This window comes from Stomoxys calcitrans, chromosome 4 (genome assembly GCF_963082655.1).
Source record: "Stomoxys calcitrans chromosome 4, idStoCalc2.1, whole genome shotgun sequence".
NCBI lineage: Eukaryota > Metazoa > Arthropoda > Insecta > Diptera > Muscidae > Stomoxys > Stomoxys calcitrans.
In genome coordinates, this window is record NC_081555.1 from 111,150,420 (window position 1) to 111,174,413 (window position 23,994).

Consider the following 23,994-nt stretch of genomic DNA (forward strand, 5'->3'; position numbering starts at 1 on the left):
AAAAAATTTGTCAACGCCGACTATATGAAAAATCCGCAATTACTTTTTGGGCAACCCAATATTTTGTAAAACTAATGTATAGGATAAACGCAACTAAAATGTCCACAAACGATTCAAAAAATGTTATTCATTTTCTCTTGAAATTCTCTTTTCTCTTCATTTTCTTCTTATATTTCCAATCTTTGTACTTGGGTACTCTTTAAAGAGTCGATGGTTTATCTATATACATCGCGATTAATCGTTTCTTATTTTCTGCAATTGAATCATTTTCTCTTGAAACTCTCTCTTCTCTTTATTTTCTTCTTATATTTCCAATCTTTGTACTTGGTTACTCTTTAAAGAGTCGATGGTTTATCTATATACATCGAGATTAATCGTTTATTATTATTTGCAATTGCATGTAATCGATAACTTACCAGTACAACTTTGCACTGATATTTTATCCAGAACATCAGACTTGCACTGGATAGGATTAAAAAAACAAAGCAAATATATCAATTGAAAAAGAAGATTGCTCTGAGCACACATAAAGCAAGTGGTTATGGAGCCAAATGAAGCAAAAGTTTCAAATATTAGGCAAATCGTCAAATTTACGAGATAAAATTGTTAACAAACCACCCCATATGTGTAATTCCAAGAAATTATTTTTTTTAAAAGATTTTTGCCACTTCCGGACTTATTGTACGCATTGAATTTTGTTGTAAAGCACCGAACATTCGAAACGGGTAATCGAATAATCAACTCGACGTACGCCACTAAAAGGTAGAAGAAGCATTTAAGAAAATGCGATTGATATAAGACGCGTTTAACAATTATAAAATTACCGAAAAAAAAGAATAATAAGCCCATTGTTGGGAATTTCACAACGCTCAGCCTATACCCGGATTTTCCGGCATTAGTATTTAATTTGATTTGTAGCAAAAATGCCTTCTGTTGAAAATGGTGAGTGTTGAGTGCTTGAGTAAATACCCAAATAAACGGAATGGATGAACTGCGCTTTATTCCTTTGTAAAGACAGTCGGTGCGGTTGAGGTTAGGTTATACGGTTTATTTATTTGCTCTTTACTTGATATTATTCAAGGACACCAAGATGATGGAGAGTGTGCTGCACAAAAACCCACACAGAGTGAGGAGGCACCGGCCTCTCCTTCGCCATTAAAAGATCGTAAGTCGAGAAGTCGCAGCAGATCTGCAACGCCGAATGATGGCGATGCCAACACTACCGGAGAAACTCGTTCAAGGTCTCGCTCACACAGCCCACCAGCATCGCCAAATACTTCGGCCGAAGATGCCAACAAAAATTTGAATGAGTCCTGTGAGAGAGAACACTCAAAATCTCCAAGCCGCAGTCGCAGCGGCACTCCTGTAAATAAAGCAGATGAGCGTAAAAGTCGCAGTCGCAGTGGTAGCGGTAGTCCTGTAAATAAAGCAGATGAGCGCAAGAGTCGTAGTCGCAGCAGATCACGTTCGGGCAGTGCTTCCCCAAGCAGAAGATCACGTAGTGGCTCACGTCGAAGTCGTTCTGGATCACATCGCTCACGTAGTGGATCGAAAGGAAGTCGCTCCGGTTCTCGCCGCAGCCGTTCTGGATCGAGACGTAGTCGATCGGGTTCGCGACGCTCTCGCTCTGGCTCCAGAAGTGTATCAAGACGCAGTCGTTCTGGTTCCAGGCGGTCGCGCAGTCGTTCGGTTTCGCGTCGCTCTCGCAGCGGTTCTAGACGTAGTCACTCGGGAAGCCGCTCAAAATCACGCAGCCGTTCTGGTTCCCGTAGATCTCGTTCGGGATCTAGGAGGTCGCGTTCCGGTTCAAGGCGTTCAAGGTCCGGTTCGGGTTCTCGATCACGTTCGAGGAGCCGTTCCAAATCTGGTTCACGTTCTAGGTCACGCAGTGGTTCCCGGCGTTCTCGTAGTGGCTCCCGTCGTTCTCGCTCAGGGTCACGAAGAAGTCGTAGTGGTTCTGGTTCAAGGTCACGTTCGCGTAGTGGCTCACGCCGCTCCAGATCTGGCTCCAGGCGTTCTCGTTCGGGATCCAGACGATCAGGTTCGGCAGCCAGTCGCTCTCGATCCCGTTCTCGAAGTGGTTCGCGGTCAAGATCACGTTCGCGTAGTAAATCTGGAAGTAGATCCCGCTCACGCTCAGTGTCAAGATCTCGTTCACGCTCCAGATCTAAGTCAAGGTCTAAATCACGTAGTGGTTCTGAGTCACCAGCCAGTAAATCGAAGAAATCTGCAAAGCGAGCTCTGCTCAGTGACTCTGAAGGTAAACTAAAATAATTTTTCTTACCTTAAAGTTTTCACTAATTCATCCATATCTAAAAAAAGGAGAAGATAGACCTTCATCTGCCAACAAAAAAAGAGCCAAAATAACGGATACAGACAATGAGGAAGAAGATGAGGAAAAATTAAAAGACGGCGCCGAAGGAGGAGCTCAGGGAGAAGCTCATAAAGGCGCAGATAGTTCAGATGATGAAAATATACCTTTGGATAGAGACAGAGAGTGAGTTCCATATTTTTTATATTACTCTGTTCAAATCAAACTAAAGATGCACTTTCAGGAATGATAATTTCATGTCTGACTTTGATGCCATGTTATTGCGAAAGAGAGAAGAGAAGCGCACAAAACGTCGCAAGCGGGATATAGATTTAATTAATGACAATGACGATCTTATCGATCAACTTATAATGAGTATGAAAGGCGCTTCCGACGAAGATCGCCAATTGAATGTGCAAGGCAAGCCAGCATTTAGAAAAATTTCAATGCTCAAGCAAGTCATGTCACAGTTAATCAAAAAGGATTTGCAATTGGCATTTATGGAACATAACATACTCAATGTTCTGACCGATTGGTTAGCTCCATTGCCGAACAAAAGTTTGCCTTGCTTGCAAATCAGGGAAAGTATACTTAAACTATTGGCAGATGTAAGTTACAATCTTGTGTTTGCTGTTTTTTTTTTTCAATCTTAATTTTTGTTTGTTTTCAGTTTCCACCCATTGATAAAAGTTATCTAAAGCAATCGGGCATTGGCAAAGCTGTCATGTATTTATATAAACATCCAAAAGAAACTAAATCCAATCGCGATCGTGCGGGACGTCTCATATCGGAATGGGCACGACCTATATTTAATTTAACCACAGATTTTCGAGCTATGTCGAAAGAAGAACGTCAAGAGCGTGATCGCAATACAATAAGACAACGCAAAAAGACGCCAGAACCCGAACCCTCAACTTCCAAGAAAAAGAAAGGCATCAATTCAGCATTTGCCAAAGCTGAAGAAGAGAACACTTTAAGACCCGGCGATCCAGGTTGGGTAGCAAGAGCCCGTGTACCCAGACCTTCAGAAAAGGAATATGTCGTTCGGCCAAAATCCACAGTAGAGGGTGAAATATCAACAACAACCAAACGCAAACCAAACCGCTTTGAGAAGCATATGAAGAAGTTCTTAGATGCAAAACGTCTAAAGGCAAGCAGCCGACGAGCCGTTGAAATTTCCATTGAAGGCCGCAAAATGGCTTTGTAAACAGACTGTGGTATAAAGTTTGGCCAAGAGCGATCGAGAGAGATAATGTGAAAGGAGTATAATTTATATCTTCTTTTTTTTTAGTTTTTCAAATGTCTTTGAAATGCAGACTACTCTTGCGTATTCTTTTCCTATATTTTTTTTATGAAAATTCGTTTGATTTCAAATCTGTGTTTCAAAAGAAAACGTATTTATAAATCTAGTAAATATATACTTAAATATATAATAAAAAAACAACTTAAACAAAACCCTTTTCTATTTTAATGACATTTTAAATCGCCCTAGGGTTACAAAACCCATATCCCGTGGCCCTAACGGAAGAAGTTTAAAGGTATTAAATCGCAAGATCTCGAAGGCCAACTGTGGTCGCCTATTCCTGGGACAACACGGTCCGGAAACTTGTCCCGTAAAAGGGCAATGTTTTCGTTGCTTGTGTGGCCATCATGTTGAATGTAAACATTGAATAGATCAAAACCATCCAACTCCGACCATAAAAAGACATTAATCTTCTCCCGACAGCGCAATCCATTCACCGTAACTGTTGATTCAACCTCATTTTCGAAAAAGTAAGATACAATGACCCCACCGGACCATAAACCACATCAAATATTTATACGCTGAGGATGGAGAGGCTCTTGGCTCTTCCGCAACCCAGATGCGACGATTTTGCTTTTTTCCTTGTACATTCCGTTGTTGAAGCGTGTATCTTTCCATTTTTATACCCTCACCACTGTAGTAAAGGGTATTATAACTTTGTGCAGTTGTTCGCCTTGAAGGAGAACAGCTACACCCATTGATAAGTATAACGATCGGCTTAGAATCACTTCCTTATTGGATTTAGCTATGTCCGTCTGACCGTCCATGTATTCTTGTGATCAAGTTACAGGTCGCATTTATTGTCCGATTGTCATGAAATTTTGCACAAGTCTCTTTTTTTGGCCCAAGGACCAACACTATTGATTTTGAAAAAACAACGGTTCAGATTTAGATGTAGCTCCCATATATATCTCTCATCCGATGTGGACCTTTAAGGCTATAGAAGCCACAATTTTGGTGTTTTATTCAACGTCCTTATATGTGTGCAAAATTTCTTCAAAATCGGTCCAGATTTGTATATAGCTCCCATATATAACTTTCATCCGGTATGGAATTTTATTGCTGTAGCAGCCGCAATTTTGGTCTGATTGGCATGGGGTGTTTTATTTAACGACCTCATATGTGCGCAAAATTTCTTCTAAATCGATCCAGATTTAGATATAGTTCCCATATATAACTTTTAACCGATATGGTATTTTATGGCTGTAGCAGCCATAATTTTTGTCCCATCTTTACAAAATTTGGCATCAGGTGCTTTATTTGACGTTTCATGTGTGTCCAAATTTCATAAAAATCGGTCCTGATTCAGATATAGCTCTCATATATATCTTTTATCCGATATGGAATTTTAAGGCTGTAGATTTTTAGTCCGATCTTAACAATATTTAGTACGAGGTGTTTTATTTAACGTCTTAATACGTGTGCAAAATTTCATAAAACTCCGTTAAGATTTAGATATAGGTCCCAGATATATCTCTCTGCCGAAATAGACTTTAACATGAGAAATATTGATCTGCGACCCCATAAACTATATATATTCTGGATCCTCTCGACATTGTGATTCGATCTAGCCACATCGTCCGCCCGTCTGTCGAAATCACGATAGCGGTCGAACGCGTAAAGCTACACGCTTGAAATGTTGCACAGATACTTAATATTGATGTGGGACGTTGGGGATTGCAAATGGGCCATATGGGTTCAGATTTGGATATAGCTCCCATATAAACCGATCTCCCGATTTGACTTCTTGAGCCCCTGGAAGACGCAATTTTCATTCGATTTGGCTGAGATTTTGCGCATAGTTTACTCTTATGACTGTTTCCGTTATGACCTCCAATAACAGTTTCAAGTACGGTCCAAATCGGTCTATAACCTGGTATAGCTTCCATAAAAACCTACCACATTGCCTCACAGCCGACCAAATTTGTAAACCAAATCATAATACTCCCAATCTTCTTGTAACAGTTATTATTTATTTAATTATTTATTATTTGTTTACATTTTATTGTTTTACATTTAAGTACACAAGAAGGTTTTTTTTCCGGGAGGAATATTGAGGGGACCACTATTCTAAATTTGGTTAAGTTCGGGTAATAACAAATGTTTTTATAAGCCCATGGTCTTATAAGGTTCTAATATGGAGTAAAAGATACGCCTTCTATATGGCCAAGGCCCTAAATCGGGAAATCGGCCTACATGTCATCTATATCCTAATACGATCCGATGTTGCGCATACTCGACACGATTATAGATAGGTCTAATAAAACTCGCTGCCCGCATTGCAGCAAAATCGGATAGAAAAGCACCTTCAATAGGCTTAAAGACTTAAATCGGTTGATTAGTCTATAGCCATATATATCCAAATCTGATTCGTTGTTGAGCTAGTATCGAAGGGCCTTATTAAACCCATTGTACAAAATTTCAGGAAAATTGGTTACAAAATGTGACTTCAATGCAAAATGAAACCTCAAATCAGCAGAAGATTGGTTTATATGGTATTTAAATATAGTCCGATATTGACTATATTCTGTCTGAATACTGAAACTCATTGTTCTAAATTTCGGCGAAATAGGACAATAAATGCGGCTTTTATGGGCTTAAGGCCCTTAATCGTCAGATCGGTTAGGGACCATACTGCGACTCATTGTTCAAAATTTCACCACAATCGGATAACAAATGCGGCTGTTATTGGGTTAAGACCCTAACTCGGTATATCGGTCTATATGACGGCTATATCCAGTCTGATTTGGCCCATTCAAGAACCTAACCTGCATATCGAAAAAATATAGATCTATGCACAATATTAGCTCAATATCTCAATTTTTGAAGATTGTAGCGTGATTACAACAGACAAAGACACAAACGAATGGACACCGTTAAATCGTCTTAGACTTTGACGGCGAAGCATCCGCGTAGGCCATCTTGCGACCCATTGTGATTCCTCATGAACTATTCCTCTTCTCTCAGCAGTTAGACCTGCCTGGAAGACAGGCTTCATCTCACTTCTCGTACCACTTCACCCTTGTATTTAACTGGATTAACGCCTCTGAGTTTATTTAGTGCCTGAAAGAAAAAAGAATCAATTATTCTATTTCTACTTTGGGATAGTGCAGGGCATCCACATAGGAATCGAAAACTATCCTCTATAGCGTCTATATCATTACCAGCGGTAGATATCACCATTTCTAATGCCTATGAGAAACAAATGTTTACTGACCGCACTTAAATGCACCTTCTCCATTGACAATAGAGCGTCTATGTTCTGCTTCGAACATTCGTCCCACCTCAGCTTTATTTGCTCACAACCTACGCTTGCATTCCACCGATTCAACCAAGTTTCTTTTAGCGCTCTTTGAGACCATAAACAATTTGCGAGAGGGGAGGATACACATCCATAACCGACACAAGGGGGAAATTCACTCCGGACTTAGCAAGAACATCGGCTTTCTCATTTTCCTCTATGTCCTTGTGCCCCGTCACCCAACATAGGGTCAATGTATGGCATTCCTGTAGTGGCTTTAGTAACTCCCGACAGCTGCCCAGGACCTTAGATCTCACACACTTGAATGTCGCTGAAGATATAAATTTCTGATCGCTCGATAATCATAAACAACAAAAGTTCCGCTACTACAGCCATCGCATACACCTCTGCTTGAAAGATGCTGCAATCATCCCTCATGTGCAAGGAGACATTGATATAGAGTTCGCCACAATAGATACCACACGTCTGAAACCCTTATTCGCCCTTTCTGCCACTCTATCAGGGTAGGTAACTTTATCCGCAGTCTTTTATCCACCACGTTCATTCCCATTTGGAAGTCTGTTTTAAAGACCGCAAAGGTATTATCCAATATTCGCAAATGTCCCGCCGGTGATCCGCGAATCAAGTCAAGCTGCGACAATCTGAGAAGAGTCATCTCCCCTACCTCCCTTATAAACAAATCCATAGGCTGAATTCCCAACATAACCTACAATGATCTAGTTGCGGTGGTTCCCATAGCCCCAGACACAAAGCTTAGTGCGACACTAATCACCCTATTAAGGTGAATGGCTTCACCACCGCCGAGAACAACCAGTGCATAAGCCTGGGCCTCAAACCCCACCTACTCCCTACGAGCTTCTGAATACATCGCCGCAAACGCCTTTCTAATTCTCGACCCCATGTTTAGCCTCCAATCCGATTGGCTGTCTAGAATCACCCCCAAAAACTTTGCAAACTGTGATAACTGCAAAGTAACTCCCTGCAGATTGGGTGGTCTAAAGGACAGTAGTCTCCGCCTACGCGTAAACAGGACCAATTCCGTCTACCCCGCATTCACATCCAAGTCGCAACCCTCGGCCCAAGTAGCAGTGCAGCCAAGTGCACCATTCAAAACTTCCGCAACCGTGTCCAAAAACTTCCCTGTGACGAGAATAACCAAGTCGTCTGCGTATGCACATTCTAACACCCAACTTTTCCAGTCTTTTAAGAACACCGTCCATCACGAGAATCCAGAGCAGAGGTGATATCACCCTCCCTGAGGTGATATGTCCCTCCTAGGGACATTTACGACCACTGTCTCAGCACTCATAGTAGCCGAAATATCCTATGGTGGTGGATATAAAAAAAAAATACAATTTCTCTAAAAATCTACCAAAATCGAAATGAGCTAGCCATCCGACCAAACCCTTCAAATTTAAATTTAATGCTATCAAATTTGATAGAAAAAGCCCTAAATGGCAACGATGGTAACTACTTACTAGTATCAGAGAACGACTGCTGTGTACCGTAAACGCCCAGCGGGAAAGTTCAGGAGTAAAAGCTGCTTCTAAAACGCCTTATTTTGCAGACACAAGACATGCTAGAAACCATCCCTACTCCTTGCTATTTAACAAGTAATGTCCAAAAATATAAGGCCTTCCTTTCTCATAGCCATATAGACCGATCTCTCTATTTAAGGTTTTGGCCCCATAAAAGACGCATTTATTGAAAAGCGTTGCCATAGGAAACTAAAATTTGAAAAACGTTGCCATAGAAACCTGTGGCGGAAACAATTTCACCTGGAATTGTTGTGAGAATCTTTAGATTCCAGTCGCACCTACTTCATGATTCTGTGCGCCTAGTATTGTTGTTTAAAACTTCTCGCGACAATTCCATGCGCAATTGTTGTCCCGAGATTTTTAAGAAACCAGGCGCACAGAATCATGAAGAAAGTGGACAATCTAAAAATTCAAAAAGCGTTGCGACGGAAATATTTATTTTAATTGTCCACCTCCCTCATGATTCTGTGCGCCTGGTTTCTTAAAAATCTCGGGACAACAATTGCGCATGGAATTGTCGCGAGAAGTTTTAGATACTAGGCGCTCAGAATCATCAATGAGGTGGACAATTAAAATAAATATTTCCATCGCAACGCTTTTCAAATTTTTCGATTATCCACTTCCTTCATAATTCTGTGCGCCTAGTACCTTACAATTCTTACAACAACAATTGCGCCTGGAATTGTAGCGAGAATTTTTAGATACTAGACGCACAGAATCATGAAAGAGCGGCACAATCTACAAATATGAAAATAGTTGCCATAGAAACCTAAAATTTGGAAAATGTTACCATTTATTGAAAGTGTTGTTATAGAAACCTAAAAATTTGGAAAGCGTTGCCATAGAAACCTGTAATAGAAATATTTTATTTAATTGTCCAACTTTATGATTCCGTGCGCCTGGTATCTTAAACATACTAGCGACAACAATTGCGCCATATTTGCAAAAATTGGTCGCCCCACCCCTAAATCACATTTTTAACGATTAGGGCAATATGAATATCAAATGAAATGTATGTTAAAGTAGAATAAGATTTTGCAGCAAAAGTTAGGTCCCAATCGTCAGGGGGGTCGCCCCGCCCACAAATCTCAAAGTTCTACAGAAATTTCTACCTGTGCGCAATCTAAAAATTTGAAAAGCGTTACCATAGAAACATTAAATTCGTAAAACGTTGCCATAATCTTGTGGCGAAAATATTTTATTTAATTGTGCACCTCCTTCATAATTCCATGCGCCTGTTATCTTAAACAATTGTTGTCGCGAGAAGTTTTGATACTAGGCGCAAAATTTGTGTAAAATTTTGAGATTTGGGGGCGGGGCGACCCCCCATGACGATTGGGGCCTAACTTTTGCTGCAAAATCTTACTCTATTTGATACCCATAACGCCCTGATCAGTAAAAATGTGATTTGGGGGTGGGGCGACCACCCTGACACTTTGAGCCAACGCTTCTGTCAGAATCTTACTCCACTGTGATTCAATGCACCTCTTATCTTAAAAAATTCTCGCGACAAAAATTGCGCGTGAATTGATTTGATTTTTTCATGATTTTGTGCGCCTGGTATCTAAATATTCTCGTAGCAAGTCCAGGCGCAATTTTTGTGGCGAGAATTTGTAAGATACCAGGCGCACAGAATCACAGATTCGGACAGAAATAATTGGCTCCAAGTCAGGGTGGTAGCCCCACCCCAAATCACATTTTTAACGATTAGGGCAATATGAATATCAAATGAAAGGTATGTTAAAGTAGAATAAGATTTTGCAGCAAAAGTTAGGTTCCAATCGTCAGGGGGGTCGCCCCGCCCACAAATCTCAAATATAAAATTCGAAAAACGTTGCCATAGAATCCTGTGGCGGAAATATTTTAATTAATTGTCCACCTCCTTACGATTGGGGCTTAAGATACCAACGCTTTTCAAATTTTAGATTACTATGGCAACGCTTTTTTTAAATTATTGGATTGTACACCTCCTTCATGCTGCTAAAATTTAGGGTTGCCCAACCCCCAAAAATAGCACCCATGTAACATTTTTACGATTGGGGCGCTATAGACACCTGTGCCGGAAATATTTTATTTAATTGTGCATCTACTTCATGATTTCGTGCGTCTGGTATCTTAAAAAATCTTGCGAAAACAATTACGCATTATTTTTAGATACTAGGCGCACAGAATTATTAGGAGGTGTACTATCCAAAAATGTTACAGGTACGACCCAAAAATAAAATTGGGCCGATCGCTACAATATAGGAATCAAATGAAAGGTATTCAGAAGTAGAATACGAATTTTATATCAAAAAATAAGCCTAAGTAACTGGAGGGCCGCCCGAGCCCAAAACACCCTAAAATAGCTTTATTGGACGATAATGACAATATGGGACTCGAATGAAAGGTATTCGGGAGTAGATTACGAATATGGTTAGGAAGGAGGCATAGGCTTTATAACTTGTTGATATTGGAAGGGGGAGGTCCCTCCCCCGTTATCTCAAAAACACCACCCAAAATCAAAAGTGGAGCGATAGGTACAATATGGCTATGAAATGAAAGCTAACTCAAGACGAATTTGACATAAAAAATTGGGTCCATGTAATTGATGGTCGTCCCACCCCCAATAAGGCTCCACCAAAACGGCAATATAAACCAATCATAACAATATGGGGTTAAATTAAAGGTATAAGGTTGTGAATGCGAATCTGGTATCTTTATTCTGCTTATATATCTAGCGGACCACCTTACCCCTAAATAGTCGATCAGTCATAATGACCTAACAGGACATTGTGTTATTTAATTAATGTGCGAAGACATGTGCGTGAAGATAAATTTGAATATAACTTAGCCAAGACACAAACCTGACATTTTAACAATTTGACAACAATTTGAACACTTTTGAATATGGGGACTTCTGATTCTAATAGCTCTAGGTAGGGGCTAATTCTGGTATTAGTTTGTATCACCTATCTATGACCAGTCCAGCACAGTGGGCCATTATGTTAAATTCAAATATAACTTTTGGGGCGAAATATTTCCGATCTGAAATACAATTTGAATATGGGGACTTCTGATTCTAACAGCTCTTGGTAGGGGCTAATTCTGGTATCAGTTTGTATCACCTATCTATGACCAGTCCAGCACAGTGGGCCATTATGTTAAATTAAAATATAACTTTTGGGGCGAAATATCTCCGATCTGAAATACAATTTGAATATGAAGACTTCTGATTCTAATAGCTCTTGGTAGGGGCTAATTCTGGTATTAGTTTGTATCACCTATCTATGACCAGTCCAGCACAGTGGGCCATTATGTTAAATTCAAATATAACTTTTGGGGCAAAATATCTCCGATCTGAAATACAATTTGAATATGAGGACTTCTGATTCTAATAGCTCTTGGTAGGGGCTAATTCTGGTATTAGTTTGTATCACCTATCTATGACGAGTGCACTGCATTTCCGTTTTAAAAATGGGTCATATAGGTCTTCAAAAAATATTGTTGGCATAGAGGTTTGAGGGTTTAGCTATTATTAAGCATTTTATAGTTGTAGATAAATTCTTTAGCAAGTGATTTTAGGAAATATTTGGTGAGAAAATGCTAAAAATGATTTTTTTTTATTTAAAATACAAAAGAAAATTAGTTAACAGTGCTCTGTTTATCACTTAACATAGCTCTGTTAAAATGTCAGGTTTGTGTCTTGGCTAAGTTATATTCAAATTTATCTTCACGGACATTGTGGAGACACGAATAAGTGTGGGCCACCATACCCCCAAAATTATGACGTTCAGCGTGATATGAGAAGTTGCAAACCTTAGCGTTAAGATTGCGACCATTTTTAGCTCATCGAAAGACAAGACCAAACAACGTGCTGCTGGGCAACACTTTTTTGTTCAAAAGTTGTACATGGCATAATAGTAAGAACTACCGCACCAAATTTATAGACTGGGTAGTTAGCTCTTTACCACAGGAAATCGTTTAATATGGCAATAAGATTTGATTTATGAAAAGACTAAATTATGACTATTAATAGGTAGTCATAAAGTCATTTTGTAGACAACTACCACATGATGATCAATGTTCCAGGCATTAAGCCACTGTAAACGAGTAGTAGCACTAAAATTTAAGTTAGCGCCATCTTCGAATGCAAATTTTGCCCATGAACATTCCATTAAGGAACAGGGGCAAACTTCTCACATATCAATGAGTGCAGTCCGATTCAAATTTAAGCTCAATGATAAGGGGCCTCCCTTTGATAGCCTAGTCCGAACGGCATGCCGCAGTGAGACACCTCTTTGGAGGGAAGTTTTACATGGCATAGCACCTCACAAATGTTGCCAGCATTAGGAGGAGAAAACCACCGATGAAACTTTTTCTGATTGTCTCGCCAAGATTCGAACCCAGGCGTTCAGCGTCATAGGCGGGCATGTGGCGCTACGGTGGCCTCCAAGTTAGCGCCATCTACTGGCTGTTTTCAAAAGGATTTAATTAATCCAATTGAAAACAGTCAGTAAATGGCGCTAATTTGGAGAAGCCAATATGAACAGATAGAGGGCAGAGTGGTCAAAATTGATCATACAGCATTTGCGGTATTATTTTTTAACGTTCCCACTCTAAGACGGGCTTTAACAATAATTTTCAAAAACACTAGATCTCGGAGATGGATAGGGCGATTTAAGCGAAATTTTGTTTGCACACTTAAATCAAAAATTTGGTATCAGAATCTGAGGTGGAAAGCCTAGGAGGTATAAAATTAAAGGTATTTGAGAGTAGATAGCGAATCTGACATCCAATTGCGGGACTAAGTTTTTCGTAGGTTAACCCACCCCCAAAAAACCCCTCAAATCGGACATATTTACCGACCATGGCAGTATGGATCTTAAATGAAAGGTCTTTGGGAGTAGAGCACGAAATTGGCTTTCACTTTTGGGACCAGAGACTTGGTATCCACCACACCCTTAAGCAGGACTTTTAATTATTGGGGTTCAAACAAGAGGTATTTTAGAGTAGAAAAATCCACAGGAAAACTGGAATACATTTTCAACTGAAATTAGGCAATTTCCAAATTTAGAGTACTCCTCTTCAACATAGCGTTATCGGGCGCAACATAGCGTTATCGGGCGCAACATAGCGTTATCGGGCGCAACAAAGCGAATGTCAATATTCAAAAATATCAAAATTTTGTTTCTTGTTTCTTCTTAATTGATTTATTAATGTTTTTGATTGAATCTGAAATTGTTTTCAATCGAAAGTTGATTGAAAAATTTACCTCTTTCAAATAAAACTAATAAGGAAAGGCAAAAATCGGGCGAAGCCGACTATATAATACCCTACACCTACCCTACATTTATAAATTCGGGCAATATATAAATATATATGTATATGAGAGCTATATTTATATCTGAACCGACTTTCCAACAGATCGTTTGAAAATTGTTTCTACTACTGTCATATAAGTGCAAATCCGGCGATAAATATGTATGGTTGCTACATCCAAATTTTAACCGATTTGGATGAAATCTCCCAAACAGTAACAAAGCTGTCCGTGCCAAATTTTGTGCAGATCGGTTAAAAAGTGTAGCTACTACGGCCATTTAAGTGCAAATCGGGCGATACGTATATAAAGGCTATATCTAAATCTGAACCGATTTTGATGAAATTTTGCAGATATGTTAAGATCAGTAACGAAACAATCCGTGCCAAATTTTGAGCAGATCGGTTGAAAATTGTAGTAACTACGGCCATTTAAATGCAAATCGGGCGATACATATATATGGGAGTTATATCTAAATCGGAACCGATTTTGATGAAATTTTGCGGATATATTAAAATCAGTAATAAAACAATTCGTGCCAAATTTTGTGCAGATCGGCTGCAAATTGTTGCAACTACGGCGGTTTAAGTGCAAATCGGGCGATACATAAATATGGGAGATATATCTAAATCTGAACCGATTTTTACGAAAAACAATCAGAGGTGGACAGACGGACATTGCTAAATCGAATCAGAAAGTGATTCTGAGTCAATCGGTATACTTATCAATGGATCTAGCTTTTCTCCTTCTTAGCATTGCAAACAAATGCACAAACTTATAATACCCTGTACCACAGTGGTGGTGCAGGGTATAAAAATACTTGTTCGGCCGGGCCGAATCTTATATTCCCTCCACCATGGATCGCATTTGTCGAGTTCTATGCGCGGTATCTCTTGTTAGGCAAACAAAGAATATTGAAAAATAACTGTTTTGCTATTGGATCTATATCAAGTTATAGTCCAATTCGGACCCTAAATTAATGCTGAACATTGTAGAAGTCATTGTGTAATATTTCAGTTCATTCGGATAAGAATTGCCCCTTGTAGGGGCTCAATAAACAAAATCGGGAGATAGTTTTAAAGGGTGATTTTTTTGAGGTTAGGATTTTCATGCATTAGTATTTGACAGATCACGTGGGATTTCAGACATGGTGTCAAAGAGAAAGATGCTCAGTATGCTTTGACATTTCATCATGAATAGACTTACTAACGAGCAACGCTTGCAAATCATTGAATTTTATTACCAAAATCAGTGTTCGGTTCGAAATGTGTTCATTCACCGTAACGTTGCGTCCAACAGCATCTTTGAAAAAATACGGTCCAATGATTCCACCAGCGTACAAACCACACCAAACAGTGCATTTTTCGGGATGCATGGGCAGTTCTTGAACGGCTTCTGGTTGCTCTTCACTCCAAATGCGGCAATTTTGCTTATTTACGTAGCCATTCAACCAGAAATGAGCCTCATCGCTGAACAAAATTTGTCAAAATTTTAACACATTTCGAACCGAACACTGATTTTGGTAATAAAATTCAATGATTTGCAAGCGTTGCTCGTTAGTAAGTCTATTCATGATGAAATGTCAAAGCATACTGAGCATCTTTCTCTTTGACACCATGTCTGAAATCCCACGTGATCTGTCAAATACTAATGCATGAAAATCCTAACCTCAAAAAAATCACCCTTTATATGGCAGCTGTATCAAGCTATTGATCGATTCTGACCATATTAGACACGTATGTTGATAGAAGCCGTTGTACAAAATTTCAGCCAAATCGAATGAGAATTGCGCCCTCTAGAGGCTCAATAAGTCAAGATCGCAGATCGGTTTATATGGCAGCTATATCATGTTCTATATTGATTTACGCCATACGTAGCACAGTTAATGGAAGTCATAACAAAACACCTCATGCAAAATTTCAGCTAAATCGGATGAGAATTGCGCGCTCTATTGGCTCAAAAAGTCAAGATCGAAGATCGGTTTATATGACAGCTATACCAGATTATGGACCGATTTGAATCATACTTAGCACAGTTGTTGGAAGTGATACCAAAACACCACGCGCAAAATTTCAGTCATATCGGATAGGAATTGGAAAGAGGCTCAAGAAGTCAAAACCCAAGATCGGTTTATATGGTAGCTATATCAAAACATGGACCGATTTGGACCCATTTACAATGCCAACCGACCTACACTAATAAAGAGTATTTGTGCAAAATTTCAAGGGGCTAGCTTTACTCCTTTGAAAGTTAGCTTGCTTTCGACAGACAGACGGACGGACATGGCTAGATCGACTTAAAATGACATGACGATCAAGAATATATATACTTTATGGGGTCTCGGCGCATATTTCGAGGTGTTACAAGCAGAATGAAGAAATTAATAAAACCCCATCCTATGGTGGAGGGTATAAAATTAATTGGATCAATTAATATTGTGATTGAAACCGTTTTTATCTTCTGTGTGGTATTCGATAATGGAGGTACAATGATACCACAGAACTAATTCTTGATGACGGAATAGATATTTTCTATTATACAGAATATCGCAGCAGCAGGAACCGATAAGTTATCAATTAAAAATAAATGCGACATGCTGATAAAGCTTACGCATCAGCTCGACTGCCCAATCTCGCTGAAAGAACATATACCCGATGATTTAAACCCCATCATGCTCTGTCTATTGTATACGGTTCATAACCCAAATGCTATTCAGTCATCAACAAAAGTTTTTGGCTACAACGCCAAGGATCCTCTTACGTTTTAGTCTTCACTTTACTCACGAAACTTGATACATTTTTATTCGAGTCACATTTAAACGACTCTTGTAATCGTCTATTACAAAAAAATCATTTCCGAGACAACTAAAATTAGAGTAGTTCATTTATTTATTTCATAGCATATTAAATATACATATATATGTTGCAAAAAAAAAAAGATAAGTAATACAGCTTAAGAAAATGTTGAATATGCATTAAATACTTATTAGACAAATAAATAGTTTATATAAATAGTTTATACCTCAATAGCACCGACCTTTATATAAACGCGACAATTTAAAACATGAGTTGTAGGCTCCTTCTTTTCGGGTGTATTGGTGACCGTATTTACATAGGTGTAAAGCATATTGAAGCCAACATAGACATCATCGCCTTTCTTCAATTGTTCGTCCGGAGTGAACTTCAATCGCAACCATACTTTATTGGATTTACGTGATACAATAAATCTGCAATAGGGTTAAACATAAAATTAATAAATATCCTAGGTTACATTAAAGATAAGATTGAAGGGTAGGCTTCTAGCCTCATGAATCGAAGACTATGAACCTTGGACCGTGGACCTATACACAGTGTTCGTGTTAATAATAAGTTCGTATAGGAAAGTGTAGAAGGAAGAGAACCAAAAAGAGCTCTAATCAGCTTTCTAGAATATATTCCAGAATGACAGGATTATCGGAAGAAAATGTAGGCAAAAGAACAGGCGCTCACTCTTTTTTTTTTGCCATCTTTTCGCTATTGCAAGGCAATAGCATAATAGATGCTCGACCGTCTTTAATTTTTTTTCTCATCCCCACAAACCCTGGAGGAATGTGCCACTTTCCTCCTACAGCGCGACTTTAACTACCTCACATTGCAATGGCCAGTCAAACCCCCTATCAACTGCCCTGGATTCAAGTTGTTGTAACGACATTTGTTTGTGGAGGCGGCGATCCTCGTCATGCTACTGTGGATGAGCAAGCTCCTTCCGGTCCAAAGGACCGATCCCCACGGGAACAGGGTAGCCATTGGTTATTTAAAGACGCCATTAACTCGCCTTGTCGTATCGAGCACTCAGTATTTGTGCAAGAGCCGGTGCCACCCGGCAATCCGCTCGATACCGCTGAGTGTCCGCGACTGCCGTTGCAGCTACTCCGTATGGAATATCGTAGCTCGGAGCAAAGTTTTTCGTAACAGCAATGAACACCACACAGGTCGGACCTCAATGTTTTAGCCTGTGTGGTGCTCACAGCTATCCCGTGTCGGGTGCGATGATAAATGGTGTTCTCCTCCCTCAGAAACTCGGTTACTTTACCTAGGGCCTTTAACTTCGAATCTAAGCTGACACTTCCCCTCCTCTCAGGGAGCGCTCCCAATCATCATCAACAGATGCTTTAAAATCAGCGCTCTCTGCACTGCGTTATGTGGAAAAAAATTTTCACACAGGTCTGGCCTCAATGTTTTAGCCTGTGTGGTGCTCACAGCTATGCCGTGCCGGGTGCGATGATAAGTGGTGCTCTCCTCCCTCAGAAACTCGGTTACTTTACCTAGGGCCTTTAACTTCGAATCTTAGCAGACACTTCCCCTCCTCTCAGGGAGCGCTCCCAATCATCATCAACAGATGCTTTAAAATCAGAGCTCTCTGCACTGCGTTATGTGGAAAACAATTTTCACTGGTCAGGGCAGAGTCCGTCGTTCTGTTTTGCCAGCAGCTTCAGCAGTAATGGCCAACCTCTGACCCGAAGGACCTGCCTACTCGTGTGTTTTGGGCGTTTTCTTTGTAACCTCACCTGAAGGGCCATTTCCTCTCGACGTCTGTAGGACTGTCGAGGTGAACTCTATCACTCCCCCATGTACAATATTCTGTATCTTCTTAGCCGCTGGCTGAATCTTCTCATTTGATATATTCCTCTTGTTGTTGTTGTAGCAATGTGTTGTACACTGAGGCGGCAGTATTGTACGAGAGAGAAACAGCTAGGCGGTCCCTTGCAGAGGGACAGAGGTCTCCTCCAGCAACATCCAGACAATGGTACTGCTTCGACTGGTACAGGACCGTAGGGTAGACGCCACCTCGGCCCAAATGTCCGGTTAGCCCCTTGTAAAACGAGCAACCAGAATTCGCTTTTTTCGAGTGCTCTCCGACTGAGTTCTGTGCGAAGGAGTAACCACCCCCGATCTTCTAACAAGGGGAGTGGGTCCAGTAAGCTCGACATCTTTTCAATGGTTGAATACGTCCCTTCCTGACAAAAAAGCGTTTTTAGTTGAGCTTAATGAACCCCCTCTCCCCTTAAGTAAGGTCGCTCTCGCTCTTACAGACGTATCTCCGCAGAAAAGAGCAAGCTCATTGGAAGGCATCATTTGATTTTTTTGGCCTTCGACCATCGCCTTCTCACTCGTCATGTCGAGATAAAGTGAATCCTGCCTGGTGAGCTTAGAGTCTGCGGCTTCCAATCGTTCGAGGAGGCAAGTAGGACTACATTCGTCACACAAGGTCAGGGGCCAAATTGCTGCATACGTGAACGAGCAAAACCGTTCAAAATCTCTCTATTGTGAATTATGTATTTCTTTATTGAATGAGAATTTTTGACATTTAAGAACGCAAATGTTTAAATCCATCAAGATTTATAAAAAAGTATTACATTAAAATGTGTATAAAATTCAAATTTACCCATGATCATTCAATTAAGGAACTGGGGCAAACTTCTCACAAATCAATGAATGCTGTCCGATTCAATTTTAAGCTCAATGGCCGATTTAAATTTGAGCTCAATAATAAGGGACCTCCTTTTTATTGTCGAACGGCGTGCCGCAGAGCAACACCTCTTTGGGGAGAAGTTTTTACATGGCAAAGTACCTCACAAATGTCTCCAGCATTAGGAAGGGATAACCACCGCTGAAAAATTTTCGGTTGTTCCTGCCAGGATTCGAACCCAGGCGTTCAGCGTCAAAGGCGGACATGCTAACCTCTGCGCTACGGTGGCCTCCAAAATTCATAAAATACGAGATAAAATTTCATTCGATACGAAAGCACTCTCAATCACGTATGCGGCCCCAGGTATGCCATCCAACCTGCTGGAACACTCCTGAATAAGCCTTTAAAGCTCGCTGTATTACGCGGCGAACTCCCCATTCAAGTAACTTCACTCATTGCGATATCGGGAGGACGGATTCGCACTATGAGACGAACAAACCGCGGACAGGGTAGGAAGGGAACCAACGGGATTTTTCTTACACACCGGCTGATCGGACGCACAGAAACCACTTTGGTTGTCTCTCCAGCACCTTTCTGTCGATGAATCGATATCCGGTGTTGTTTTCATTGTATTCATCCCACGAGCGTATTGAAAGGAGGTCCATCCCAGCACAGCCCTATGTATTACCCCAAGAACTTGGCAAAAATCGCCTAATTCTTGCTGAGGCGCTCAGGTATCTGTGAGGCTTCGTTCAAACATAGTTGAATATCCCTGACTACAAACTTTGGAACGTTAATAGGAACGTGATTGAATGAAACACACTGAAGTTATGAGGACACTTTCTCTTTTTCGTTTGTTTCTCTTTCGAGCCGAGCTTAATTAACCAAGATTTTTTGCTATGGAAAAGGAAAGCCAGAGATCACCACCACTGCCAATCGCTATGGGGTGCGATTTGTCTTCGGTTAGAAGAATTTTCAACCATATTAGGTGCGAAGGTTCAAGGGTCATACATTTGTAGATCGTGCTTATACCGAATATACTGCGAAAACCTGTCTATTATGTAAGCACGACACTAATACAAGTTTGACACCTTTCACACAAGCTGTTCTAATCCACCGCATATGTTTTTCTTGGTAGGTTAGGTTAGGTTGAAAATAAGGTGCAGGTCTTAATCCGCCCCATGCCACTATGGACATACACCTAAGCCCGTAATCGGTTTGTAGTGCGCTCTAAATACAAAAAAAAGTAACCTCGAAAAAGAAAATCTAAGTTAGGAATTCAGTGCTACTTACAAAATCATTAATTGTATTCCATGCCACTCCCCTAAGTTGGTTCATGTCTGGTGTAGTGTCCCCACTTATACACAAATCGTAAACACCACTTTTTTTATATACTCACACTGGTTCTTGTTTAGTTATTGATTGCGTCTCTTCATCGAATTCCTTTGAGTCATCTCTTAGATTTAAAATGAAACTAGCATCCAAAGGTTGCAATTTACTATTTGTCTTTTGCTTAACGACGCGTGGCTCCTCCTGCAGTGATGTCTGCCTGACCAACGAGGTGTTGGCCAAAGTGTTGGCGCCAGTTAAGCTTGGCGAACCAGTGAGTGACTTAAGTGAATCCATAGCCGTGGCTGCTGTCAATGAAGTGTCTTTCAGAGCACAAGAACGTTTAAATTCTTCTATCAACTTAAGTTCATCCTCAATAGTGGGTAATTCCACAATATTAATTTCCATGTCATGCATAGTAGGATTACTCAATTTCAAGGTTATGGAATTCATTCGTCCTGCCTTTAGCAATTGATCACATTTAACCAGCAACACATCGGGCACATGATAGCTGGCAAAGAGTTGTATGCGATATTTAACCGAAGTTGGATGATATTCTGGTTTAATGACATTATGTTCACATTCGCGACAGCGTAAAGAACGTTTAATCCAAAGACCACGTCGCTGGGGATACAATTTGGTTATGGTAAATGGTTGCTCACATGGTTGATTGTGACGTTGTTTAATTGTGGTTACTAGAAAAATGACAAGAATTGAGAATTGTTTTCCCGAAATGACTATATTTGAGATGTTTACTGTTTCTAAGATTGATTTTCTGCGTAAAAACACTTTCAGGTAGTTGTCCCACATCTTCAGTGTTCTGGGCCGCGGCAATATTTACCGGTTTTGCTTTTTGAGTATTCTTATCGGACCAGCCCATTTGGCGTCGTATGATTGAGACAGTGAGACCAGTGCGATCAGTTAGACTAGGAAATTTATGAGCTTTGGGAGTCTTACGTCGAAGATATTCTTGACGTTCTTGCTTATCCTGTTGAACAACAGCTTGATAGTATTCAGCCAAAGCATTGAAGCGACTTTGATAAGCACATTCGTTGTCAGGCCAAGAACCAGTTGCTATAAAACAAAACAAAAATAAACATATTAGCATATTATAAATAATATTTGGCTCCATGCATATCATAACTATCTTACCCACAGACTGGTCGGGAATACCAACATCTCGTGAGGTCCAACGACATGACAAACAGGATAAATAATACATTTTCTTTGTAAACACCTTAGATGGGTCAGGCTTGGCATCTGCACTGCCTCCAGCGGTGGTCTCAGCATCTCTAGAGGCTTCATCGGGTTTTCTGAAATAAGATAAATTTATTTTTTTGCCGACAATTCATTGCTGCACAAAAAATACTTCTGAACTACCACAGTGGTGGCCCTGGCCGATAAGGTATGCAGACAACATGGACAGTTAAAACAATTGGCACAGTTGTTGCACAATTTCCTTGCCTCTGATGAGGGTATATTTTCCAGACAATTGGAACAAAAATTCGAATCCACCTACAAGTCAATATGTTTTATAAGATGCAAAAACTTTCATTTTGAAAATGGATTACTCACTTCGTGGCAAACACAAAAACCACACCTCAGCTTGGGACAATGACGACAAAAAAATAATTTACTAATTGGATGCAATATGCCGCAAGAACAGGCATATTTAACAACACTGTCTTGCATAAAATTGGCCATAGTCTGTGCTTTATTTTAACAAAGCTAAAATAATATTTTCTTGACGAAGATGCAATGAGCAATGAGAATTGTTGTCGAATCGAATGACATCAGGAGAACAGCTGAAGTTCACAACTTGGCACCATTTTTTCGAAGTGATGCAAAGAGCATAGGACTGACAGAGAAATGTTTGTGCTCTCAAAATTTGGCAGCAAATGTCAAGCTTATAGGTGTCGGTAACTTCTTCAAAGCAAGCATCTCTGCCGAAAAAAACAAGTAAGAGCGTATTAAGTTCGGTCGGGCCGCATCTTATATACCATCCACCATGGATAGAAATTGTCGAGCTCTTTGTGTGGTATCTCTTTTTAGGCAAATAAAGAATAACGATTTGCATTGCTCAGGATTCACTGAATAAAGCTGAGTATTCTGTTCAGCTTTTCAAGCGGAATGCTGTTAAAATCCTTAGAGAATAAGGTCGGCGAAATGTTGGCTGAAAATAGGCGGAAAAGTAGTATTCTGTTTATAGTGACGAAAATGGCAAAAAACTATTATAGTGGCAACACTTGAAACTATTGCCGGCATCATTTTTGTTTGTTTTATTGGTTCGTTTTTCTTTATTTATTTGAGAAAAATATATAGAAAAAAAGTGCACATCAAGAAACGTGTTTTGGTATGGAAACAAAAACATTTGATTGCTGTCAAATATCGCTCGCGAAACCATTGAAAATTTCAGCGGCTATTCCCAAAGCAGAATTGAATACCAACCCTAAGGTTAAGCCAAACGATCAGCCGACATACAATTTTTTTTTTATTTTTGGCAGCACTTGGCATTGAGGATGTCAACTTTTTCTCTTTTTACCTTCAATTTTTGTTTACGTTTTCTCCTATTTGATGACATTTTCAATTGGCAGATTTGACATCTGTAATGAGGTTTATGGGACCTATCCACTTTATGTTTTCGCAAGCGACCTAACCTTCTATAAATAAATCCTGTGTTATGCTATTGGAGCTATATCAAGTTATAGTCTGATTCGGGCCATAAAATAATTGAGTGCTGAACATTGTAGAAGTCATTGTGTAATATTTCAGTTCATTCTTATAATAATTGCGCCTTGTAGGGGCGGGAGATCGGTTTATATGGGAGCTGTATCAAGCTATTGATCGATTCAGACCATATTGAACACGTATGTTGTAGGTCATGAGATAAGCCGTTGTACAAAATTTCTGCCAAATCGGATGAGAATTGCGCCCTCTAGAGGCCCAAGAAGTCAAGACTCAAGATCGGTTTGTATGTTAGCTATATCCGGTTATGTACCAATCTGCGCCATACTACGCACAATTGTTGGAAGTCATAACAAAACACATCATGCAAAGTTTCAGTAGAATCGGATGAGAATTGCGCCCTCTAGAGGCTCAAGAAGTCAAGACCCAAGATCTGTTTATATGGCAGCTATATCAAAACATGGACCGATTTCGCCCATTTAAATTCCCAACCGACTTACACTAATAAAAAGTATCTGTGCGAAATTTCAAGCGCCGAGCTTTACTCCTTCGAAATTTAGCGTGCTTTCGACAGACAGACGGACGCATATGGCTAGATCGATGTCATGACGATCAAGAATATATATGCTTTATGGGGTATTAGACGCATATTTAGAGGTGTTACAAACGGAATGACGAAATTAGTATACCCCATCTTATGGTTAAGGGTATATAAATCAAATTTACAGCAAAAAGAAAACAAATAAAAGAAGGAAAGATGCACATATTGCATTACGCCATTGTTTCCTTCACGGGAAAGGATAGAATGCATATTTAGAA

General features: G+C 40.0%; 3 protein-coding genes across 3 annotated transcripts in view; 2 read left to right on the top strand and 1 right to left on the bottom strand.

Moving 5' to 3' along the window:
- Window positions 1-23,994, top strand: part of LOC106086919 (uncharacterized) — a 48,134-nt gene that overhangs the window by 18,706 nt on the left and 5,434 nt on the right. The window lies entirely within an intron of this gene.
- LOC106086920 (IWS1-like protein) lies at window positions 757-3,766 on the top strand. Its single transcript, XM_013251739.2, has 5 exons — window positions 757-942; window positions 1,082-2,260; window positions 2,323-2,497; window positions 2,556-2,919; window positions 2,982-3,766. Exons 1-5 carry the CDS (start codon window positions 924-926, stop codon window positions 3,516-3,518), a joined length of 2,274 nt encoding a protein of 757 aa, XP_013107193.2. The 5' UTR covers window positions 757-923; the 3' UTR covers window positions 3,519-3,766.
- Window positions 16,584-22,299, bottom strand: LOC106086921 (dynactin subunit 4). Its single transcript, XM_013251741.2, has 6 exons — window positions 22,066-22,299; window positions 21,860-22,005; window positions 21,643-21,803; window positions 21,247-21,564; window positions 20,561-21,185; window positions 16,584-16,939 (listed from the first exon to the last, which is right to left on the bottom strand). The coding sequence occupies exons 1-6, from the start codon at window positions 22,192-22,194 to the stop codon at window positions 16,729-16,731; spliced, it is 1,590 nt and encodes a 529-aa protein (XP_013107195.2). The 5' UTR covers window positions 22,195-22,299; the 3' UTR covers window positions 16,584-16,728.